At 36.6% G+C, this 23,578-nt stretch overlaps 1 protein-coding gene and 1 long non-coding RNA gene across 2 annotated transcripts; both read left to right on the plus strand.

Moving 5' to 3' along the window:
- Positions 1-463: 463 nt before the first annotated feature.
- Positions 464-18,988, plus strand: LOC121328826 (protein mono-ADP-ribosyltransferase PARP3-like). The gene is made up of 11 exons (XM_041273915.1): positions 464-809; positions 2,583-2,788; positions 10,911-11,036; positions 12,175-12,354; positions 12,485-12,611; positions 12,940-13,163; positions 13,300-13,455; positions 13,821-13,907; positions 14,249-14,426; positions 16,323-16,469; positions 16,847-18,988. The coding sequence occupies exons 2-11, from the start codon at positions 2,600-2,602 to the stop codon at positions 17,014-17,016; spliced, it is 1,584 nt and encodes a 527-aa protein (XP_041129849.1). The 5' UTR covers positions 464-809; positions 2,583-2,599; the 3' UTR covers positions 17,017-18,988.
- Positions 6,084-10,651, plus strand: LOC121328827. Its single transcript, XR_005951722.1, has 5 exons — positions 6,084-7,827; positions 8,468-8,629; positions 8,734-8,897; positions 9,288-9,510; positions 9,730-10,651. It is a non-coding gene; the product is annotated as an uncharacterized LOC121328827 (long non-coding RNA).
- Positions 18,989-23,578: the final 4,590 nt, after the last annotated feature.

Below are 23,578 nucleotides of genomic sequence, written 5' to 3' on the forward strand. Positions count from 1 at the left end.
GTTTTACACAGCATGTCTGGTTGTGGCGGACATGTGTGCAAATGTAAAAGGAAACCGTTAAAAAAGCTACATGAAACAGAGTTCCGGATTGCAGTAAATAAAATCACAGTTAACCAAATGTCTTGTGCCATTTTTTTTTTTTTTTTAAAAACAACATCATGCATGTTGTTTCTTTATTTATTACAGTTTAATCTTCTTTAAACATGTACTTTATTCATAGCGTGTGGTGTCTGTTTCTAGAACTTTGAAACTATTCCATTTACATGGAATGCCAAACAAAGACAAATGCCATGTTATCCTGTTATGTATGTCAAATTACTTTGAAAATAATTACGAGGCAAGAAAGAAGGGAGTAACCCAGGAAATTCTAATTACTTTGTGTAAGATATGTGGAAAATTGGGTGGCTTCTCCGATGCACTGTAGATTTTCAGCAAGCTGTGTAGATTTATTTTCCAATCACACAGATCCAAACGTGTTCAGTTTATATGATTTGGTGCTGTTGTAGCACAATAACATGTTATGGACACCCAGTGTCAGACTTCGAGGTATTAGTGGAATCTGTTTGTAAAAAACGTCTTCTCACAACTTGACAATAATTTTGTATCCCCCCCCAAAAAAAGCCAATGAAGAAAGTGGACGCAAGGCAAGGAAGAGGTGGAGCATCTGCGCCATCTCATCTGATGCAGCCCTTTGCCTGGGCTAGTTCTGCTGTATTTCCTGGTGAACAGTCTCGTGACAATACTGTATAGTAACTGTATAAAAAGAAACCACACAAAACCACAGCTCATCCTTAGCGCACAGCAAACGGGTAAGTTTAGTCGTTAACAGTGTTTATTCATAATAAGGAAATGGATGGAGAACTTGGTCGTTAAAGAAAATGCGCAGTTTCTGTATTTATTTATGTATCTGTTTATTTGTTTTCGTTCTAATAAGCCCGTAAAGTTAGTCTTTCAAAACATTAAAAACAGAAAATATCATTTACACAAATGTATTGTACGAAGTATGTATGTATGCTGCAATCAACAGCACTATAATGCAATCGGGAACACAGTATTACTATAAATTGCGATAAATACGTAGGTTGTACAATGCAGTGTCGCTGCAGTACAGCCAGAATGAAGTCACCCTGCACTGTACTGTCCCTGTACTGAACGATTAAGTACCAAGTAGCGTCCAAAATACAGACAGTATTATATTTCGATGATAGCTTCATAGATGAACAATTGTTAGTTGTATGCAGTTTTTAACTATTAAAAACATAAAACATGTTGTTATTATTATTGCAGCAAGCCACGCTTCCTTGGTAGAAGAATGCGCGTGCTTCCAGATTTACATGTTTATTTCTAATTTAATTATTCCAGCAGAAAGGCTCACAAGTATTCAGCGTTCCTTAAAAACAAAACACACACACAAACAATAAATTAGCGTTTAAAACACATTAAAAAAAGAAAAACCTAATGATGTGTATTGTCATGCAAGGTAAACTCGTAGCAACAAGGTTCTCATGGAAACCTTCATTTGAATGCTTGGGAGTGGCACATATTGGTTTACTTTAGTTTCAGCCATTTTGGAATAGGTCTTATATGTGACCAAATGCTGTATCCATCCAAACAGTTTGTTACCTGAAAGCAGGACCTCTCAATGTACATTAAATCCTAAATCTGTAAAATCTGTGTTTTAGAAAAGTATTAACATTTCTGAGACGGAAATAAGAACAGCTGAGCTATTTTAGGCTTTGACTTTAAAGTTTAATTAGGCTAACCATACAGAGGAAAAAAAAAAGTTCAAGTGGGTCTAATTCACTGCACAAAAACTTGGCTCAAACAGTTTTTTTTAATTGGAACCTTACTGATTTTTCCATCACATAATTTCATCCTCCCTGGTGGTATATTCTGAACGGAGTACAATTAACAGTATGTATCAGCAATGCTTAAAAATATGTAAAAGGTTAAAGCAATCAAGATAGGCATACTGTAGTGTAGTACACTGACAGTGCTTTGGACATGTCTGGACGGTTCAGGCTGGGAAATCTACTGCATATGCCTAGTGCACCGATGATGCTCTACAGCCGGTAACATTGGACAGCATGTTCCAAGACCTACAGCCATTACAAAAAGTAATGTTCGTCTATTTTATTATTCTGTGTAGACACACTACAGAAGATGTTAATAAAGGTTTTTGCTCTAGACTAATTAGATTTACCAATGAAGGACAGGCGGTACTCATGCATAGTAAAGTACAGTACATTGCTCAATTAGAAGCTGTGCAAGTTATGAATGCAATGGACAATTACCAAAGTGAAAGATTTGCTAATTAAAGGAGTTATGCACTTTCTTTTCAAGAATAGGTCAATAGCACCAGTCACCCTGTTTTCTGCTGTCCATTTAGAACTATGTTACAAGTGCCTACAGGGAAAGGCCCTATGACTGATACATGGGTATGAAAATTGTTTGCTAAGGTGTAGTACAGCTTAAAATAACATGACAGTCCATTTAAGTTACTCATTTGTTTGTTGTAGTTAAACTTGCCTTTATTTAAGGTGGTTATTAATATTTGCTGTGTTTTTTTTTTTTTTTTTCAGTCACTAAAATTTGAAGAATGCCTCCTAAAAGAAAGGCAGCCTCATCCACCAAAGCAAGGGGAAAAAAGGTGAAGGTGGAGCCCGAGGCTCCAGAAGATGCCTTCAAATCGGTTAAGGAGGCCCTAAAGGCTGCTCCAAAAGACAAGGCAAAGTGCAAGACAAAGATCGATGCTACTTGTGAAATGAGCAGGGACTCTGCTGCCGAGGTGAGCACAGACATGAAATGTGATGAAGAGATTGTCAAAGCGATTATATAGCTGGTTTTGTGTTTGCATCAGCGTATTGTGTTGGGACAGTTAGGCTTTTCATGCATACCTACAGTAACTGACAATATGACTCAAGGACATTGCAGATATGGGTATGCCAGTTAACTCAGCTCTTTTAGCTGAATCAGACTCTCATAGGTTTTGGTTCCAATCCTGACAGTACCCTGCCACCTCATTAACTAAGTTGGTTCTAAAATGTTTTACTCCATGGGCCCAGAAAGGCTGCTCAAGACTGCATTAATTTCTTACCACTTAATGCAATAATACTGCAGTTTGATACTTTTTAAAATAATTTTTAGTGGTGCAAGTAAAATGCAATAGTGTACCTTACTGTTCTGCAGTTACTGTATCTGGCTGCTGTTTCTAACCCACACTTGCTTTATTAAATGTAAGGTTGTTTTGCATTTATCTATGAAGAGGTTTGAAATTGTTTAAATTGTGTGAACAGCTGGTTTGGAATGCTTTGCCATATATTTACCTATCTAGCCTCAGTTTGTACTGAATAATTTCAGTTTAAGTGTAGTTTTCAGTGGTTCTCAGTACATGCATAATTGTATCTGCCACAGTCTGATGAAACTTGAATATACATCCAAAGGTTTTTATAAATGCATTGATGAATGCGGCTGATTTGTTGAGTTTTAAAAATGATGATTTTTTTTCTTTAAGAGCATACTTGTGTGCATATTTTTTCCACCTGTTCTTCAGAGCAAAGGCAGAAACCATGGCCAAATTCACCAAAGAACAATTTCACTTTTTTCCTTTGCAAATCAAATTTAGTCAACTGCAGTAAAACTTTCTTCCAGCGATCGTATGTAGCATCCAGACTGTGACAGGATAGCATCACGGCCCAAGATGTTACAAGCAGCAATTAGAGACTTGGAGACAGAAGCTGCAGTTTAGAACTGTTGCACACTGATTAGAAAAACAAACAAACAAAACACAGGAACAACTAAATAGGCACAAGGACCAAAACAAAAGGTTTAAATAAAATACACAAAAAAACCCTTCTGTCAGGCAGGATTTCTGCCTCCTTTTATACATGTGGCCACTCCCCAGTTAGCACCAATTACCTATTTAGGGAATGGCCACATCTGTGATTGCTAGCAGGGACAGGTTTAACCCTATCCTTGCCAACCTTACATTCCCAAACACACATGTACAAGGGCAGGGCTGCTGCCCTCCCACACAGACTGTTGACAGAAATCTTTCAGTAGTTATTTTTTGCCCCAGTTTGCCTGTATCACTTCCTGTAATGAGTAATGATTAACAAAAAATATGAATGCATTCTAATGTTATTTGTACTCCTAATAATGTTCTAAAACATGCATGCATTCAAAACAACGAAGGGCATTTTCTCCCCAAAATACCAACAGTAACATTTCAGTTTAGGTTTTTTGCTAAAAGAACTACAGTGCTCATCTATGACATCACATGGAGTCTCTAATCTCACTTCAGGCATCTGGCAATCCTGTATGAAAATGAATCTGTCATACATACAGTGTTACTGTACAAACTGAAAAAACTGAACAAAATTTGAAGAAGCCAGAGAAAATCATACCAGTAAGCTTCACTAGAACACAGATTCCAACAAGGTGCATTTTAATTAACTGCTTCCTGATTTTAGCAAGACCCTTTTAGAAAATAACCAACAGTAGCTTACATTTAGATTATTTTTTTCTGAGCAAATTTGTTAGTGTCTGAAATATAAATTGCAGACCAAAAAGGTACATAACATCATCATTTAACAGGGAAACGTTTAACCTAAACTGAGAATCTTCTGTACAAAAGATTTAAAACAATGCAATGTTTAAAAAGTTCAATTTATACACTAACGTTTGTCAACCGATTAAATTGATTGCTTATCCCCTTCTAATAAAGTGGTTATTTATCCAGCTGACAAGAAGCCTTGAATGCCACCATTACAGCTACTGAATTTGATCAGACTCCTGACGGTACAGCAGATTTGTTTTAAAATAGCTGTATAATTTAGTATAACGAACATTTAAATATTACATTATTTAAATAAGTAAATTAAATATTGCAGCTTATCTTGTTTTCCCACAACTTTACTGCGTCAATGGATTTTTTTTCAACTGACAAGAAAGGCAGGGCTTTGAATCGTGGATCTAATACAGAGGCAATGTTGAATTCATCGCTTCATCAGGCCGCCGGGCACTGCTTTTTTCATGTCTTTGATCAGCTTAGAATCAGTGTCGGAGATTTCAGAAATTCAGTATCTGGGCACGGAGAGAAGTAATTACTGAGACCATGTGCTGTTTTATTTCCCAGATCAGTTGTTGCTCTTTTCATAGGACTGTGGCAAAGTGGTTTGCAGTGCGCATGTGTAGAGGTGATGGAATGCTCAAACAGATGACAAACAATCCTTTTATTATTTTTTAATCCTGGTCGTTTGGCGACTGTAAGTAAGGCACTGGTAATGTGTATTGCACAGTAAAAACCACAGGGTTCAGTCCCGAAATAATAAAGAGTATAAACTGCTATGCATGCAAGTGGTGAAATACAGTTATTGGTGAACAGCAGTGCAGTGCTGTCTGTGTTGGTGCTGGCCTTTAGCGACAGCCCTCAGATCGTGTTAGCCTTCTAACAATGACAAATTAGTACAATTAGAACGACAAACAAACAAACACAAAACACTCACGGTTACTTTACAGTCTGTTGTGTGAAATTTAATTACTTTCAATTTAAAAGGAAGTTGATGTGGAAGTAAATAAGGCAATTACTTCACAGAGTAATTTTAAAAGGTCCTTTATTATTTCACACACACACACACACACACACACGCAGTTACATACACAGATGCTATACTGCGAATAACGATATCCCTAACGGGACATAACCCAACAAGGTTACATACAAAGATTATATTAATCACATATCAATACAATCCATGAGACGCAACTGAACTAATTCTTACCCTTCCAAGCGGATCGGGAGAGCCCTTCGACCCTGGTAAGAGAAAGCAGCTGTCTCCAAGAAATTACCGAGCAGGACTGCGCGCTAATCCTCACGGCTGACTCTCATCAGAGCATAGGAGAACCCCGTCCTTTATAACTTACCAAGTTAGGCTTTTGCATGCGAGAGAGTAATTGGCCAGATCACTCCCTCGAGGCTCGGCCCTCTGAATAAACTATTCCTTTCCCTAGAACATTCTAACCAAAACAAGTTATAGAAACGTGACAAAAACAAGTTATATAAGATATGGGGTTATTATAGGGCAAGGGCAAAGATGAACTTGAACGCATTTCTAGAACTTTCTAAAACACACTTTTTTTTTTTATTACACAGTCCTTTACCGGTTCTCTCACAGCCTTAACAAAAGGAACAGATTGCTTCTTCACATCCACTGATATATCCTCTGTCACACCCACTTTGGTAGCGAATGCAATCACGTGTCCTCCAATCCACAACTGAAACGTCACCTACCACAGTAGGGCGATGACTTGTGGTATTGTGGCTCGGCCCCCTTTACGTGGTGGCTGGCTTCCGACCCTGGGAATTAACTGGCAAACCATCCAGTCCGAGGCACTCTGTTTCCCTTATACAACACCCTCACAGGTCGGGAGGGAGATTTATAACCAAGATTCATTCTTTCTCTGTCACAAGGACCCGTTGGGCATGTCATATGAGCTGTTCCATTTCGTAGTTACATTCTGGAATGCTCAACAATTTCTGCTTTTCACACAAAATGCTGAAAGTGTTAGGACTACCATTAAAAAATGATGCAATCCTCCTCGCCCTACCGAAGAGCCGTGCAGCAATTTGTCGTAACTTTCGCAGCACCTATTTGTAACTTAAATACTTACAAATACACGACTGTTACCTGTGCTTTTATTCTTTTACATGTGTTACTTTATTTTTTTTAATTAGATCAAAACAGACAGTTTATTAAACCATATTCGCTTATATGTAGGAGATATCTTAAATGAACAGTTTTTGCGTTAAAGCCCTAGGGAATGCTCACATGATCACATGTGCTCCTGTACAGGCAGTACAGTATGAATGCAAGCAAAAAGAAAGTCTGCAACAGTTGAAAAAAAAGTGTTTGTCAGTGAAATAGACCATGCTAGCATATTTTTGTTTGAAACTGTAAGTATACACAGGTATGCCTGGGCTCGCTCTTGTTTTCCAACTTTATTTACCATGAAATTGTGTAAATGCACCGGTCAGTCTGCAAAGTTTGCTGGACTTGATTTTTTTGTGTAAGCGATTTACTGTAAAACATTTCTCCCTGTTCTATACACGAATATAAATTTGCCATTAAAAAAGAATGCTAGTTATATTACGTTTCTGCCATTTCAGATCGGTATGTTTATGAAATAAAAAAAAAAATGAAACGCTGTTTTTATGGCTTTTTTTAATTGCCTTCATAATTAAGCCACTAGAACTACATTTCTGTTTTTTTATTTTTTATGATTTGGTTGCAATTGACAGCATATTTTTTAAAGCTCTCGTCGCGATTTAGGTGTTAATTATTTTCAATATTAACTCGCAAATTGTGTGTTTTGGTGGGAACACTAGATATAGCACCGGGGACGCTCCACCCCCCTAATTGTAAAAAGCTTCCGCTACCACTGGAGAATAGGGTGTATGTACTGTAATGCATAAGACCGATTATACCAGATATGTACATTCAGTTCAGTGTGTTTTCTTGTTACCGTTTCAGTATTTAAATTTTGCTGAATATTGGTTTTTGCTGTTAATATGCATTTGATGTTTGTTTCATTTTGTTTTTACTTCACTGTTTTACAATTCATGCCTTATTATGTTTTTGTGCTGAATTTTCACTCATTTTCTGCTCATTTGCCATGCTAGAGACCTTATATACATAGGTAGATAAAAGCAAGAGAAATTCCAGTACATAACTGGGACAAAGAAGAAGAGGTAGCTGTAATTTTCTCACAGTGAAAGCCGGGATGAAAAGGAGAAAAATACCCCCTGCTGAGTAATACAATGCACTAGTAAGTATTTCATAATATGTTATCTTCATGTTGTTATTTATATTTATATTACCACAATATATGCACTAATAATCAATAGTTTTGTTATACAGCACTCCTTTACAATTCACATTTCAAATTTTAACAGTATACAATACAGTGCTTAGTTTAAAATTTAAAGAACTGACAGAATTATTCCTTCTGTTGTCAGTTCCAAAGCAGTTTAGAGGGATGCAAGAAAAGAGATACATTTATATAGCAATGTAGCAGTTAAATGTGGCCACTGAAATGTGTTGATGTCAGAAAAAAAGGGGTCTATTCTATTGAATACTTTGTGAAGGACCAACAAATGAGCACCTATTTTTTTAAATAAATCTTTTGAAGAAACAAAAGCTTGATGTACAAAGAGCTGTATTTTGAACCCAGCGGTACATTTATCCATTCCAGTTTGATACCTTCTTGCTTAACCCTTAACCTCTGGTTTGGAAACTTGCCTGTGTCTTGTAATTGCATTGTTCGGAAATAGCTCCTATTGTTTTTTTATGCCTCGCATCAAAAGATTGTATTACCTTTATTGTCATTTGAAGTTTGAAGTTGATGTTAGTAGTGCCATTAATTAACTGCAGTAGTATTTTAATGCATGTGTTTGTTTGTTTTTCAGAATGAAACCCCTGACATGGAGAATGAAGATGATCTTGACAGTTTCCCTGAAATTAGAACCGACACGCTAAGCCTTTAACCAAAATCCACAAATTAGAAACTGAGCTGAAATATGAACGCAGGTGTAGAGTCAATGCAGAGAAGGAACTAAGACAGTGGAAAGGTCAGACCAAAATGTGTTTAAAATTGGATATCCTAGTATACACCATGTATTCCATTTAACATTGTGGTTTTTTTTTGTTTGTTTGTTTGTTTGTTTTTTTACAGAAATGAACATTCTCATGGCACAAATGAAAGGGACTGCGAATGAACTCAAATCAGTTTTGACATATGCCAAAGTTGGACTTGAAAAACCCCAAAACAAAACCAATGTGACGACTCCATATGTAGAAAACCACATCGTGGAAGACGCGTTTGGAAACCATTCAAAGGTAGGGTAGACAACTTATTTTATACACGATTCAATCAAATATTCCTAAATAGCTCTGTGCAGAAAATACAAGCAGGTTTGACAGAGTGGATTAAATATGAATTGTGGTGCAGCATAACCTGTTTTATAGACTTAAGGACCAAAGCAAACACCAGCTGTGATTTATTTATTTAAAATTGTTTGTGTGCAGTGTTACTATTAAGCAATTGTGAGTAGTTCTCATAGTTTTTGTTATTTGGTGTCATAATTACAATTAGGAAAGTAGCTTTGATTGCTTAATGACAGTCACAGATATATTGCATTTTTCTATATTGAGAAGGAGTTTTGAAAAATCTGTGTAATCAAAATATATTTAAAAAAAAAAAATGTTTTGTTGGTTTTGTGTTTTAAGGAAGATCACATTCTTGAGCTTCCTGGTGGGCTTCAAGTGCAGAAGACTTTGTACAACAGAATTTCAGCAACAGACTTTAAAAAGTACACCTCAGAACTTTTGATGGCAGTCTTCAATAGAGAAACTCTGGCCACGCATTCTCTTCAAGGAAGGAAATCCTCCAATGGAAAAGAGGATCACCAAAAACCACCGCTGCCCTCGGAAGCATTGGCAAATTTAATAGGTATACTTTAACACTGGCATAACAATATTGAGGTCAGACCTAAACAGCAGCAGAGAGTAATACTGCTGGTCTAAATCTCAGACCTCCTCGTTTTATATGTGTAGTTTAATGAATTGGGGGGGTTATGTGGGGAGGGGAGATGCATACTTAATAGGCTGCAGTATTGTTTAGATCATTATAACTAATCTAAAACCGAATATAAATGTTTGTTTTTTGTAGAGCACATCAAAATCAAATTTGGAGTTGACGCAAGCCTGATTAGAGCTGCCATAAGGATGAAGTTAAATAACGAGGATAAAATGTTAAAAAAGAGACTGAACACTTTTTTAAACATGTAGGTTGAAGAAGAGCGACGTGTTTTTATGTCAAAGTGTGGTGAATCATACTGGACACATTCAAAAACGCAAATGTGACTTCACACACAGATGATAAGAATCTACCCTTTCTGCACGGTTTCTAGGTATATGCAGGGGAGTACACCAGTTAACTAATTGTAAGAATCCTCATTTTTGTGACTGTGAAATACTTATTTAATTCCCGGAATTTATATCAGTTATATATTCAAGACTTCCAACTTAAACTAGAGAGCATCTTTTTATATAGTATTTAGAAGCTTGGCATGCATATTAAGTACATGTTATTGCATACCCTAACATATGTTGCATGTTCAATAAAATGTGTCTTTCTGGAGTCAAAACAATGTTTTACATTTTTTTTATTTATTTATGCATATAAATTTGATTCTAACTTGTATTCCCGTTCTTCCTTTTTAGATTGAGACTGACAAGTGGCGAGTTTGCATTTAGTCATGTTGCTGATGATTGCTATGTTGTGCGTAGTTGATTACAAGACAATATATGTTTCTGCTTTTTACATTATATAAGAGCAAAGTAAAACCATGTATTACCTTTTAATCAATTGTAGCACACTGTATTTCATTATTGATTTTGTAAGTAGTAGGCTATACGGTGTAAGCCACAGCTGGATTGATTTGGGAATGTTATAGCACAGCTAAGGCTGCACTTTGTTATATGCAGAATGTATTCAGGAAATGCTTGGTTTATGTGGCTGTCAATAATAAAGGTAATATTTATTACATATGACTGACTCTGTGTGACTTTCTGGGTGACATTCCGGGAGATAGGCCACTTAAAGAGATACTATTTATACCTTTGGGTCTTTTTCGGTGTGAATTGTTTCATTTTCTGATCCAAGTAAGATGCTTATTATATGATTTAGGTATAAACAACTAGTATAAAGGAAAAAAATGAACTTGGTAATGTTTGGTAACATTTTTGTCAAATATTTTGTGAGAAATATTTAAGCTACTGTGTCAATTTTTACAGGCTTTCAGATTAGTAAAAAATTATTTATTTATTTATTTATTTATTTATTTTTAGATTCATGAAGATTATGACTGCATGCTCAACCAGACCAACATTGGAAACAACAACAACAAGTTTTATATCATTCAACTAATAAAGTCAGGGAAAAGATTCTTCAACTGGAACCGATGGGGCCGTGTGGTAAGTCGTTGTTTCAAATGCAGGGGGAAGAGACAGGATTCCAGTAAACTACGACAAAGGAAGTGAGCCAGTATTAAACTGGAAAATGATTAAAAAGTAGATGATAATGTACCATATCTTCAGCAACAGGGAGACTGTTGTTCATTATACAAATACCAATGCAGCGCTTTTTAGGAAATACAGATCAGACATATAGTCTGTCTATTACCAGACCAATTTTTTTAGATTGTAGAATGAGCTTTCACCCTATGCAAATTAATGTTTTGCTTAAGGTTGATTTGCATAAGGTTTAAAAACTATTAAGGAAAACAATAATGCTGTCAGTGCTTGGGCAAACATCAAAAAACTTTTTTTTAATTTTTTTTTTACATTCAAATATAACTAAACCCAAACCAAAAACAGCAACACAACACTCTCAGGGTTCTTCCCAGGAATTCTGTACAGCTGGGCGACTGAACATTACAGAAAAATAAACTTGCCTTACCTTAAATATAATACGACAAAGAATCTGAACAATGCGATGTCTGTTGTTGACTAAATCTGGTCGTGCTTTTTTATGCTTAACATTTTCTTTTTCATTACTGTTTTTTTATTTTTTTTTGGTGTCTATGTATTGCTATTTATATATAATCACCTTACAGTACAATAATATGACAAATAATCGTAATATTTTTTTTATAAAGTAACCAGCGCAAATATAGTATTAGGCTTTGGATTCCACCTATCGCCGGCTTATTTTGACCCCCTGCAATCATTGTCACTATTTTTGCTTTTAAAAAAAAAAAAAAAAAAAAAAAAATTATCAGTTATTTCTAATGTTTTAGCCTCTCAAAGTGCTTAACACAGAAAACCCGCCCCTTCAACTCTCTGATTGGTTAAATGTTGTGTCAAGACGTAACACAGCTGTCATGTGGTTCCAAGATTTTTTTTTCACCCAGCAATGTGCAACTGATATTCTGCTAGAAGCGCAATCAGTCCTTATTGTTAAAGGCACAGTAGTCTCTGCAAGTCGGGTGGATCAGGTTTTTTCAGCCTGGGGAGAAGCCTGACTCTACTTCTTAAAGTAATCATTGGTTGTGAAAGGAAAGTATACCAGTAATGTTAAGGTTAAATATAGAACCACTGGTCTGTATTTAAGGGTGAAGTTGGTCAGTCGAAGCTTACGCCATTTGTTGGAGTATCTGAAGCAGTGAAGGACTTTGAGAAGAAGTTCAAAGACAAGACAAAGAACGATTGGAACAAGAAGGACAATTTCACTCCACACCCCGGGAAATACACCCTGATTGAAGTGGAGGGGGACGAGGAGGCTGAGGTCAAGGTGAGAGAGGGTGATGGAGTTTCTGTGTGTGACAAGATAATCTCATACTGTGGTAAAACAACCAGCTGCCAGTGATGTATAGACTACTAAACAGATCTGAGTTGTTGTTTTTTCTTCCATCTGGTTCCAGATTGATACTGTTGATGGAGTTAAAAAGGAAGTGCTCCCTTGCACACTGGACAAACCCACCCAGGAGCTCATCAACCTCATCTTCAGCAATGATATGTTTAATAATGCCATGGAGACAATGAACCTTGGTAAGGAGGCTAGGCTTGTAAAAAACATGGAGAGCCTGTTTTCATAAACAAATGTACCAGTATGGAGCACTGTTAATGCACCATTGCTTATAAATAAATATGATCACATCAAATATGACCACATCAACTTTAGTGCATGTATTATATGATCCCATTTAACCCCTTAACCAAGCAGCGTCCATTTATGTATAGTGGCTTTGAAAAGAATAGTGTGCAGTATCAGAAACAGATGGTTCATTTTGCTGGACGCACACTTGAGATATTGGAAATAAATGAGTTAAGGGTGTGTACCTACATGTTACTTACACCCAATTCCTGTTGCTCTCAGACATTAAGAAGATGCCATTGGGAAAGCTGAGCAAGGCACAGATCGCCAAGGGGTTTGAGGCTTTAGAGGAGCTTGCAGAGTCCCTGAAGAAGAGGACTTCCAAGAATAAACTGGAAGAGCTCTCCTCAAAGTTCTACACCATCATCCCTCACAACTTTGGGCGCATGAGGCCCCCAGTTATAGACACCCTGGAAATAATAACGGCCAAAAAAGAGATGCTTCTGGTAAACATGGACATTTTTTTTTGTTTTGTTTTTGTGAAACCGTTGATCGCCAATATTTTAGTGTTAAAAAGACTAACAGATAAGATTATACTTACAAAGACATGTAAAAATATACAAAAATGGTATCCGCTTGCAGGTTCTGGCGGATATTGAACTGGTTCAAAGTCTCCAAGCAGAAAAGGACAAAGTTAAGGTGGAGGAGATTGAAGCTGTGCCTCACCCACTCGACCAGAACTATCTGCTACTGAAATGTAACCTTTCACTGATGGCTAAAGCTTCCAAAACATACAAGGTACAGTATTGTCACTTAAGTTTAAAAAAAAAAATGTTGAATTGATCACATGACAGTCAGAGTGAATATTTGTGCATGTAGTACTGCAAGTCATTTTTATCATTTTAAAACCTGTACACACTCTCTCTCTCTCTCTCTCTCTCTCTCTCTCTCTCTCTCTCTCTCTCTCTCTCTCTCTCTCTCTCTCTCTCTCTATATATATATATCTATATATATATATATATATATATATATATATATATATATATATATATATTTTTTTTTTTCTCAGGTGTCTATTTATTAAGTGATCAGCATGATGTGTATCAATGTGTATTTGCCTCATCACTTAAATACTGGAAACTTGTGCTTGTTTTTTTTAATAGGTAATACAAAAATACCTTGATGAAACTGGACCACCGGGGGGAAAACTCAAGCTTCTCAATGTGTGGGAAGTTGACAGGGAAAAGGAGGTGAGCACTGTATTTTCCTAACTTTTTGTATCGCCCCATTTGCTCTAATGTCTTTGAGTGATGATCGATCTAAGGTGTGCAACAACACAAAGGTTTCATCTATTTTGGGGAGCCTTCAGCTCTTCCACACTTTAAACAACTTTCAGAGTGCATTAGAGAAACATAAAAACAAAATGTTGTTATTGGTGATAGGAAGGTTTACACATTTTCCGGCCATTGACATACAAAAATTAATATTCACTGTAAATAGTTGTATCTTAAAGCATTAGAGTGCATGTGAATAACTGCAAGGCAACGATTTACAACTGTGCTCAATGCCTTGTCTTTCTGCTGTTTTTAAGGCAGAACGCTTTCAAGCTCATGATGACCTAGACAACCGTCGTTTGCTGTGGCACGGGACCAACGTTGCCGTGGTAGCGGCGATTCTGAAGAGTGGGCTCAGGATCATGCCACATTCCGGGGGTCGTGTAGGAAAGGGAATTTACTTGGCATCAGAGAACAGCAAATCAGCATGTTATGGTAAGGCTGAGGGAAGAATCTTGATAACAATTTTAGGAGTTTTCATAAAGATGTAATCACTGCAAACTTTATTTTTCTTCAATGTAGAAGGGATTTACATTGCCTGTAGGAAGTATTCACCCCCCTTTGACATTTTCAGTTTGTTGTGTTACAACCTGAAATCTTGATGCATTTAAATGGGATTTTTTTCCCTCTGATTGACACAAAACTTACAATGTGTGAAAAAATATGGGGGGGGGGGGGGGGGGGGGTGAAGGGGGTGAAGATGAAAAAACAAATCAATTAAAAATAAAAACCTGAAAAGTCTTCATTAGATAAGTATTCACCCCCTTTGCTATGACACTCCTAAATAAGCTCAGGTACAACCAATTGCCTTCAGAATTCACACAGCAAGTTAAATGGAGTCCATCTGTGTGCAGTAAAGTAGTTCACATGATTTCAGATTAAACACACCTGTCTCTGTAAGGTCCCACAGTTGGGTTGTTTATTCAAAGCAAAGATACTACCATGAAGACCAAGGAGCTTTCAAAACAACTCCGGGATAAAGCTGTGGAAAGGCACAGATCAGGGGAGGGGTATAAAAAAGGCATTCAGAGGTACTGAATATCCCTTGGAGCACAGTCAAGTCGATCATTAAGAAGTGGAAGGTATACGGCACCACCCAGAATCTGCTTAGAGCAGGCCGTACTCCCAAACTGAGCAGCCGGGTAAGAAGGGCATTGGTCAGAGAAGCCACCAAGAGGCCAATGACAACTGTGAAAGAACTACAGCGTTCCATGACTCAGAAACTGTCCATGTGTCAACAATAGCCGAGGTACTCCACAAATCTGGCCTATATGGAAGAATGGCAAGAAGGAAGCCATTTCTGAAAAAAGCCCACATAAAATCATGCTTGGAATTTGCAAAAAGGCATGTGGGAGATATTTTGATATTTCGCCTAAATACATTTGTTTTGTCTGGCGCAAACCCAACACAGCACATGACCCAGGTAACACCATCCCTACTGTGAAGCATGGTGGTGGCAGCATCATGCTGTTGGGATGCTTTTCATCGGCAGGGACTGGGAAGCTTGTCAGGGTAGAGGGCAAAATGGATGGAGCTAAATAAAGGGCAAATCTTTGAGGAAAACCTGCTGCAGTCTGCAAATGACCTAACACTGGGGTCGCGATTCATCTTTCATCAGGACAATGACACCGAGCACACAGCCAAAGTGACACTGGAGTGGCTTAAAAACAAGAAAGTGAATGTCCTAGAGTGGCTCAGTCAAAGCCCGGACTTTAATGTGATTGAGAATCTATGGCAAAACTTGAAGATTGTTATCCACCAACGATCCCCATCCAACTTGACAGAGCTTGAACAATTTTGCCAAAAAGAATGGCCTGAATGTTGCACTATCCAGATGTGCAAACCTGGTAGAGACTTATCCCAAAAGCTGTAATTGCTGCCACAGGTGGTTCTACCAAGAATTGACTCAGGGGGCTGAAAACTTATCTAACCAAGACATTTCAGTTTTTTTTTTTTATTTCATTAACTGTTGTTTCAAAGGAAAAAAAAAAATCAAATTTAAATGCATCAAGATTTCAGGTTGTAACACAACCATCTGAAAATGTCCAAGGGGGGTGAATACGTACTATAGGCACTGTATCTTCTGTCATAGTGAATGGTCATAGAAATATAGTTGCAATACATTGGTTTGCATGGTGAACAATTGCTGAAAATGGGATTTGGTTTTGGTAAGTCACAAGCTGTTATTACTGAGAACAGCCGTTTTTATTGTTATACTTTATATAAAGACATACAATTAAAAAAAAAAAATAATACGATTTCTCAGGCAGGCTATCTGGGATTACAAAATCCTACTAAAGCACCAGGATTTTCCTGTTATATTTCTTGCAGTTCGACCCTCTGCCAGTAATACTGGGATCATGTTTCTTACTGAGGCTGCGCTTGGGAAGGAGTTCAGCATTGCAAAGGATGATTACACGCTGGAAGCGGCACCCAAAGGGTATGACAGTGTGGTGGCACGGGGCAAGACAGAACCAGGTAAGAAGATGCAACTCTTTTGCTTTCCATCTTCTAGTAACTGTAGTAGTACAACAATGAGAATAGTGTTTAGTGAGGTCATATTGCCACAAAGTAAAAGTGTTTAATATGGACTTCAGAGTCATCAAGATGATGTTCGGATAGGACACCAGGGAAATTATATAGAGCTTGGTTAACATGGTTAGATTAACTCATGTCTGATTGCTAATCTTTCAGACCTCAGACCTAGATAGATCATTTTTAATATAAAAAGATAAAGGAGGGAGAGTTATGTCCTTATTGGCTAATGCTGGGCTTCAGATTTCAGATACTATATTCATACACCTGTCAATCTTTTACAGTAAGTGTGCCATTGTCTTTTTTTTTTTTTGTTTTAGACCCTTCCAAGGATACAGAGATCATTCTGGGTGGCAGGAAAGTGGTTGTTCCACAGGGGAAGCCTGTGCCTCAGCCGAAGTACAAAGACAGCTACTTCAGTCAGAGCGAGTACCTTGTCTACAAGGAGAGCCAATGCCGGATCCGGTACCTCCTGGAGTTGAAGTTTTGAGCAACCCTGTACTTCATTTTCACCATAGATGAATAGTATGTGTAGCCTGTTCCTCGTAAAGATATGGTGAATTATCTTATGACAGGGGCAAGTGTCCAAAAGGAACGGTGTAATCGAACGGTGTAAGATTAAAACATTGCTGTTACAATAACAATCGTTCCCCTTTCCCAAAACAAAAACAGTGTCTCTATGTTAATACAGAATGGGTATACTAATGACTCTTTTCTTCTGTTTGTTAATGATAAGGCACTTTCTGCAAACCCCTTTTATCTGCAGCCTATTTAAATATACGGAATAAATGAAGGACAAACAGTACAACTGTTGCATGGTGTAGTATACAGAACATGTGAAATAAACAGCCATTTAAGTTCATATGGTCATAGCAAAATTTGCTATAACAATGGCACACAAAGTGGGTTTACATGATAGAATGACATAGAAGAGAACTAGAGTTAGTGCAGCTAGGTGTCCTATATGAAAAGCATGCTTTACAAGTAATGCTTTGAACTGTTTTGCAGACCAGCACCATTTTTGGCAAGTAAAAGTGAAAAAGATTTGCCATTTTTTTTTTTTTTTTTTTTTTTAATAATACACTTTCAAATTCCACTTTTCTTTTTTCCAGATGTGATTTTCAGTTGATAGAAAAAAAGGGCAAGACCCACATTTAAGGAATTGTGCACAAGTTAAATGAGAGTCCTGTTACCTTGACAGCAAGGTTATAACTCTGATTTATGTTTTGCCAGAGGCGATGGCAGATGTTTCTTTTATAACACTCTCCTTAATTTTGCCTTATCTTCTATAGTCGTTCTCTTGCACAGATTATACTCTTTTTTGTTTTCAAAGTCTAATAGATACTGCAAAATTACGAATAAAGTTCCAAGGACCTTTTATAACATTTGGGTTTGTGGGAGGCAGAAACTCAAATCTTGTGTTTGTCTGAATTCTTCACCAGATCCTTAGTTTAATGTTGTATGCTGAACTGGTATAGTAATGTATAACAGTTGGTAATGTATCTTTTAAACAAGCAATATATTATTAGCATTGTTTATTTATACGGCATGTAGTAAAATACACAGGAACAGCGCCTCTGTTTCTTGACTGTGCTTATGCTAATGTATAGGTACCACTAAAGTAGTTAAACGCAATACATGGACCTTCGGAATTTTTTGTTTGTGGAAGTGAGATCAGAGTGATGATGCACCTGCCGCTGTCGTGTGGGGTCATTGTTTTTGTTGGGAGAAAAATCCATCATTTAATTGTTCCCTATTTATAAAGCTATAGCTCGTTGTATTTAAACAACTTCCCCCCCCCCCCAATGTCTGTTTTGTTTTTTTAAATAGAGCTAAAAAAAAAAAAAATCAAACATTATTTTGACTCGCTAGTTATGCCTTAATATTAGTAGGGTCCATACTGCAACAAAAATATGAAATTATTTGAATGCATTCCCTTTTTAAATGTGGATTCTGAATCATTGCCTATAGCAGTTTCTGCAAATTGGTTATTGTTACCATCAGTTAGAAATCATGACCAGTAATACTTTCAGTTGCAGTCCAAAGCAATTTGCTGTAACACAGGCCAATTTGCATCTGTAATTATGCTCACAATAATAGCTTTCCTGTCTAATGAAGAGCGCTTGCTACTACCATGTGTAACAATGCTATTTGTATGTATGTGTCTATGCATACAGATTCCTTATCCTTTTGCTGTTGAAAATGTGCTGAAATTAAAAAAAAAACCTGCCCCTACACCCAATATGTATACAGCAAAGTGCCTTTAGCTGAGTCCCCTGTGTTCTGTGTTCTAGTCTGAAGGTGTATCATGAATATGAGTGGTAGGTAATGAAAGGTCTTGTTATAAGATGATACTTACTGTTGGTGAAGTCATGCAGTAAATGAGATTGGGTTGAATTGTAGTTATGATTGTATTTGTAGAGTTGAAATAATAATAATAATAAAAGTTGTTTCTCTTTTTGGTTCTTGTGTTGTTTTATTCTATTTTACCCCTATGTTACACTACCATAGTGTACTGTATATTGGGTTAGCTGCCAATAGATGGCACTAAAACACATCTCCCAGGTACAATTGCTGATTACTGTTGCTGATTCTCTTACATAGCTATACAGTACACTATCCTAGTAGCTCTTCAGTTTTGTGTGTGTGTGTGTGTGTGTCTATATATATCTATATCTATATATATCTATATATATATCTATATATATATATATATATATATATATATATATATATATATATATATATATATGTGTGTGTGTTGCACCTGAAGAGTATACATCTCTAAAGTAGATTTCTCTGCACAATCTATGCTTACAACATTTAAAAATACGTAGGAACCAGTCATGTGCAATTTCATTGAAATATATTCCCTTTTCATCAGTCCCTGAGGAGAAGCTTACAGTATGTATTTAGGAGCTTATGTGTGGTAAATGTTGATAAGCATGTGTCGATTTTGATTACATTTTAAACACTCTTGTGCCCCTCCAGTTCTTCTTGAATCCAATGGAGCATTGCTGAAGCTTGTACATGCTATGATGACCCTGGATGGGTATCAAACTTTTCTTAGCTATATACAAGAATCAGTGATTGGTTATCATAGGAGGAAAAATAGATTGCCCTAACTATTGCCCTAACATCCTTACACCAATAGCCTCGATCTGTCATGTGATTGGTTCACATTACTGTCAGTCTCACCACTTTTCAAAGGAACGCATTTCTCCCATGCACTCCTCACTAGAGAAAATGGCTGAAAACGGATTCTGTGAGTTAACAGAAAATGAATTACGAAACATACGACGAAAACAAATATGACGGGTGGGATATAAACTGGATTATACAGCAATCGGCAAACCAGACAGAGAAAAACTTTACTAACTATGCGGTTTGAACTTCAAAAAATGTTTCTGTTATTATTTATTTATTTACTTATGCTGTATCACCTATATTTAAACAAAACATATGTCAATATTTATGTATATATGCCCTATTGGCTATATTTAAACTAAATATATATAATGATTATTTACATATGCTGTATCAGCTAAATGATTTCCATTACATGAAAGTAGATGTTAAAACTTCATGCTGATTTGAACTCGGCTCTCGCCAAGATAAGCACCAACTAAGAGGTAGCTTTGCAGTATTAAAGTATAGTGTTGATGGCTGAAGTGTAATGCTGGCTCCAGGGATCAGCTTATTTTGCCTCCCCAGTGCAAAATATATAAAGTCGTACTATCTAACTTTGCGTCATTTATTTTCTTGTCTGATTCATGTATTAAATATGTACTGCAGACTCAATCATAGTGGAAAATGAAATACCCCTCGGGAAGACTATTGTTACCTCCAGGGTGCGGCTTCGGGCATCATAACCCCCTGTAGGTAACAATAGTCTTCCCTCGGGTCAATCATTTTCTACTATAGCCCTCCTCTCCTCAGATATATATAATGTATTACATATATATAGATCATATATATATATATATTATATATAATACAAAAACTAATGGTAAAAAAATCTATTGTCATTAATGTATTTTTATATATATTTAACAACAGTATATTGAAACATACTACACCAGTATGAATACATATGGACACCTGTAAAGTCTCTAAAGCAGGGCTTCCCAACCCTGGTCTTGGGGACCCCCTGTGTTTTCATTCCAACTGAGCTCTCAGTAACTTAACTAGACCCTTAATTGAATTAACAATTTGCTTAATTAGATCGTTTTACTTGTTTTCAGCTCTTAAACAATTGCAGATTTCAAGTTAGCTATAGCATTTTCTAAGTGTTTAGTCCAGTAATTGAGAGACAAAGTCCTTTAAAATATATAACATCGCAGCAAGTAAGCTGGAAATTATATTTAGTTGTTAAATGTTCTTCAGGCTCTTGTGAAAGAGCAGCAAAACATCCCCATGTCAAAGGAACACAAGACATCCAATACTGCAATACCAAGTAAACAACATAGCTTTGGCAAAACATTGTTTGCATGAAATGCATGTGAGTTTTCCATCCCATGCATTTCAATGCATTGAGAGTGCGTGTGTTGTCTTTATGAATGACTGAAGACCATGCAGTCTTAAGAAGTATAGAAAAATCTAACTAAGATCCCAACTATTATTCTTATAGTTTGTTTTCCTTTCTCCAGTTTCAGCATTAATACTACTAATATACTATGGAAGTTAATATGTTAAATTACCGTTAAAGATAATCTGAACAAGTGAAACTGTATGAGCCGGCCAGTATTGATATTTAGAAATGTTCATAAAAAATAATAAAAGCCCTTATCAATTATGGCTATATACTGTATGCATGGTATCTATAAAACGGACAGTGAGGGACTTTGTAGATTGGAAGGTTATTGCTCTTAAAATAAAAGTTTTAAATAGTTTATCATGATAACAAAGTGTCATAAAGCACTGTACCAGCTAGGCACAGTATGCTAAATCAATGTCTGGTGAAGCATAGGAAACAATGAGATTACAGTGCAGTTCAGTCCTTTAGAAGTCTGAACTTCAAGACAGTGTGGCATCTGGCTAGAAAGAGGAAAATATAGTTCTGATGAAGAGGAGACAAGTGCTGGTGTCGGTAAGAGTTCAGCTAGACTTTCACTTTACCAGTTTTAGAGGCACCTTCTCAGAAAGTCTACATATCCCATAAGAGGATGGGCCCTTGTTCACCAGGGCTGTCTAAATTAATTGCCCTTCACAGCCGTTTCATCATGAAAACAATAAAACTACACCAAATGCTGCGGTACAAGAATAGCAAGCCTTCCTCAGCCACTTTCACTGTGGTGCTAAAGTGGGCACTAGGACCCAGGAGAGCCTGGGCTGTGAGGGACAGAGAGAGTGTGTGTCTAGTTTAAGAACCCAAGCACACACAATGTGTGAGTCACTGCCACACACTGCACTGGACAGGGTGAGAAAGAGAGGGAAAGAGAATGAGAGCTTCATCAGATATCATCCGTTCAAAATCAAACTACGACTAAACAACAATAAACAGACCCACTGCAACCAGCACCAGAGCTCTGGACCTGTTCAGCTGAAAACAGAGGAACAACAAGGATGAATGAAATTAGCAGAGAATGGAAATCTGTCTAATCTAGGATCACAGAATCCATTGAAAGCGCTTACTTTTTATCAATATTTCCAAAATAAACTGTCAAGGGCAGTGAATATAACCTCCATCCACAACCCTTTTGAAAACTTTGTTATTGTATATATATATATATATATATATATATATATATATATATATATATATATATATATATACACACACACACACACACACACACACACACACACACACACACACACACACACACACACAGCAATCTGATGATAGGGGACCTGTCTCTTACTGCAGGCTACAAGAGCTCATAGCTGATACTCTTTCTTATATTAATATTAAGGTAACCAAAGCGCATGCTAAAGCCAAAAGTGCAGTTAGTAAAAACTGAAGACATTGGTAAATCTCAAGGGGAACCAAAAGTTCTTATGAAAAACAGATTCTAGTTATAGGAAATTGTTTACAGCTGCTTCATTCAGAATTACACATTACATCTTAATTAAACTCTGTAAAGGCAGAAATATCTATTTACATAAAAGGTGAAAAGGACAAACATACACCAGGCTTAACAAAATAAACAACTGCAATTCACTGGATGGACTGAAATCAACGCTGCTCACTTCCGTTTGCATGGCTGGATGGTTTCATTACTTCTGTGAAGGTGCTGGTAGGTGAGTACTTTATATGAGTTTCTATTTGAAATTAACCCATTTTTATACAAATGTAAAAGGTTACAGAGCTGAGGCAGTATAGAATGGCTTTTCAGTATTACAAGTCTCTGTGACACAGATGTAGCATCTTGGTCCAAGGTTCTAATCTTACCCAGGATTAACCTGATCATATTCCTGGCACCCTGGCATGTCTTGATTTTGGAGGGGCCAGAATTTGAATATGATTTCAGGGTAATATTCACAATATACAGTACCCAGTAATCATAATTTGTAGTGTATCCTAAAATAAATAAATAAAGCTGCACACTTCTGTCCAGTACATTGCTATCTGACATTGGAAGCACGCTCCCTAAAGTGAAGACTGTCAATACATTTAAGCCCAGTCTGTCAGTGCTGGCCATAGGTTTTGATACAGATATCTCTGTCCACTAAGTACTGGACAAAATAAAATTGCTAGGTTGTCTTAATTGAAGAAAGACCTTATTTGAACAGTGTTTTCTTTGGTAAGTTAATTTTACTTTAAAAAAAAAAAAAGTTTGTCAAATATTTTTTCTATGTTTCTTGAACATATGATATTTAATTGGTTTAATTAGGATTATGTTTCCACATGTTTAATTGTTTATATTGGAACATGCATATTAAGTTTCCTATACAGGGACATTTATTCAATAGAGGGGTGTAGCAATGATATAAGTAATTTTGACTGCATTTTATGTATGCAAAAATCAATTTAAAAAGTCCTCCTGATTAAATCAAGCATTTACAATCACTGCTTACATTTAGGCATACATCTTTTGGATTAAGCTTTG

The sequence above is a fragment of the Polyodon spathula genome, chromosome 16 (genome assembly GCF_017654505.1).
Source record: "Polyodon spathula isolate WHYD16114869_AA chromosome 16, ASM1765450v1, whole genome shotgun sequence".
Taxonomy (NCBI): Eukaryota; Metazoa; Chordata; class Actinopteri; order Acipenseriformes; family Polyodontidae; genus Polyodon; species Polyodon spathula.

What these genes read in the sequence shown, in the direction of transcription:
- LOC121328826 (XM_041273915.1), top strand. Translation starts at nt 2,600, where the DNA reads ATGCCTCCTAAAAGAAAGGCAGCCTCATCCACCAAAGCAAGGGGAAAA. An exon ending in CAGCAAATCAGCATGTTATG is followed by an intron (nt 14,427 to 16,322) that starts GTAAGGCTGAGG and finishes TATTTCTTGCAG; the next exon opens with TTCGACCCTCTGCCAGTAAT. An exon ending in ACGGGGCAAGACAGAACCAG is followed by an intron (nt 16,470 to 16,846) that starts GTAAGAAGATGC and finishes TTTTTGTTTTAG; the next exon opens with ACCCTTCCAAGGATACAGAG.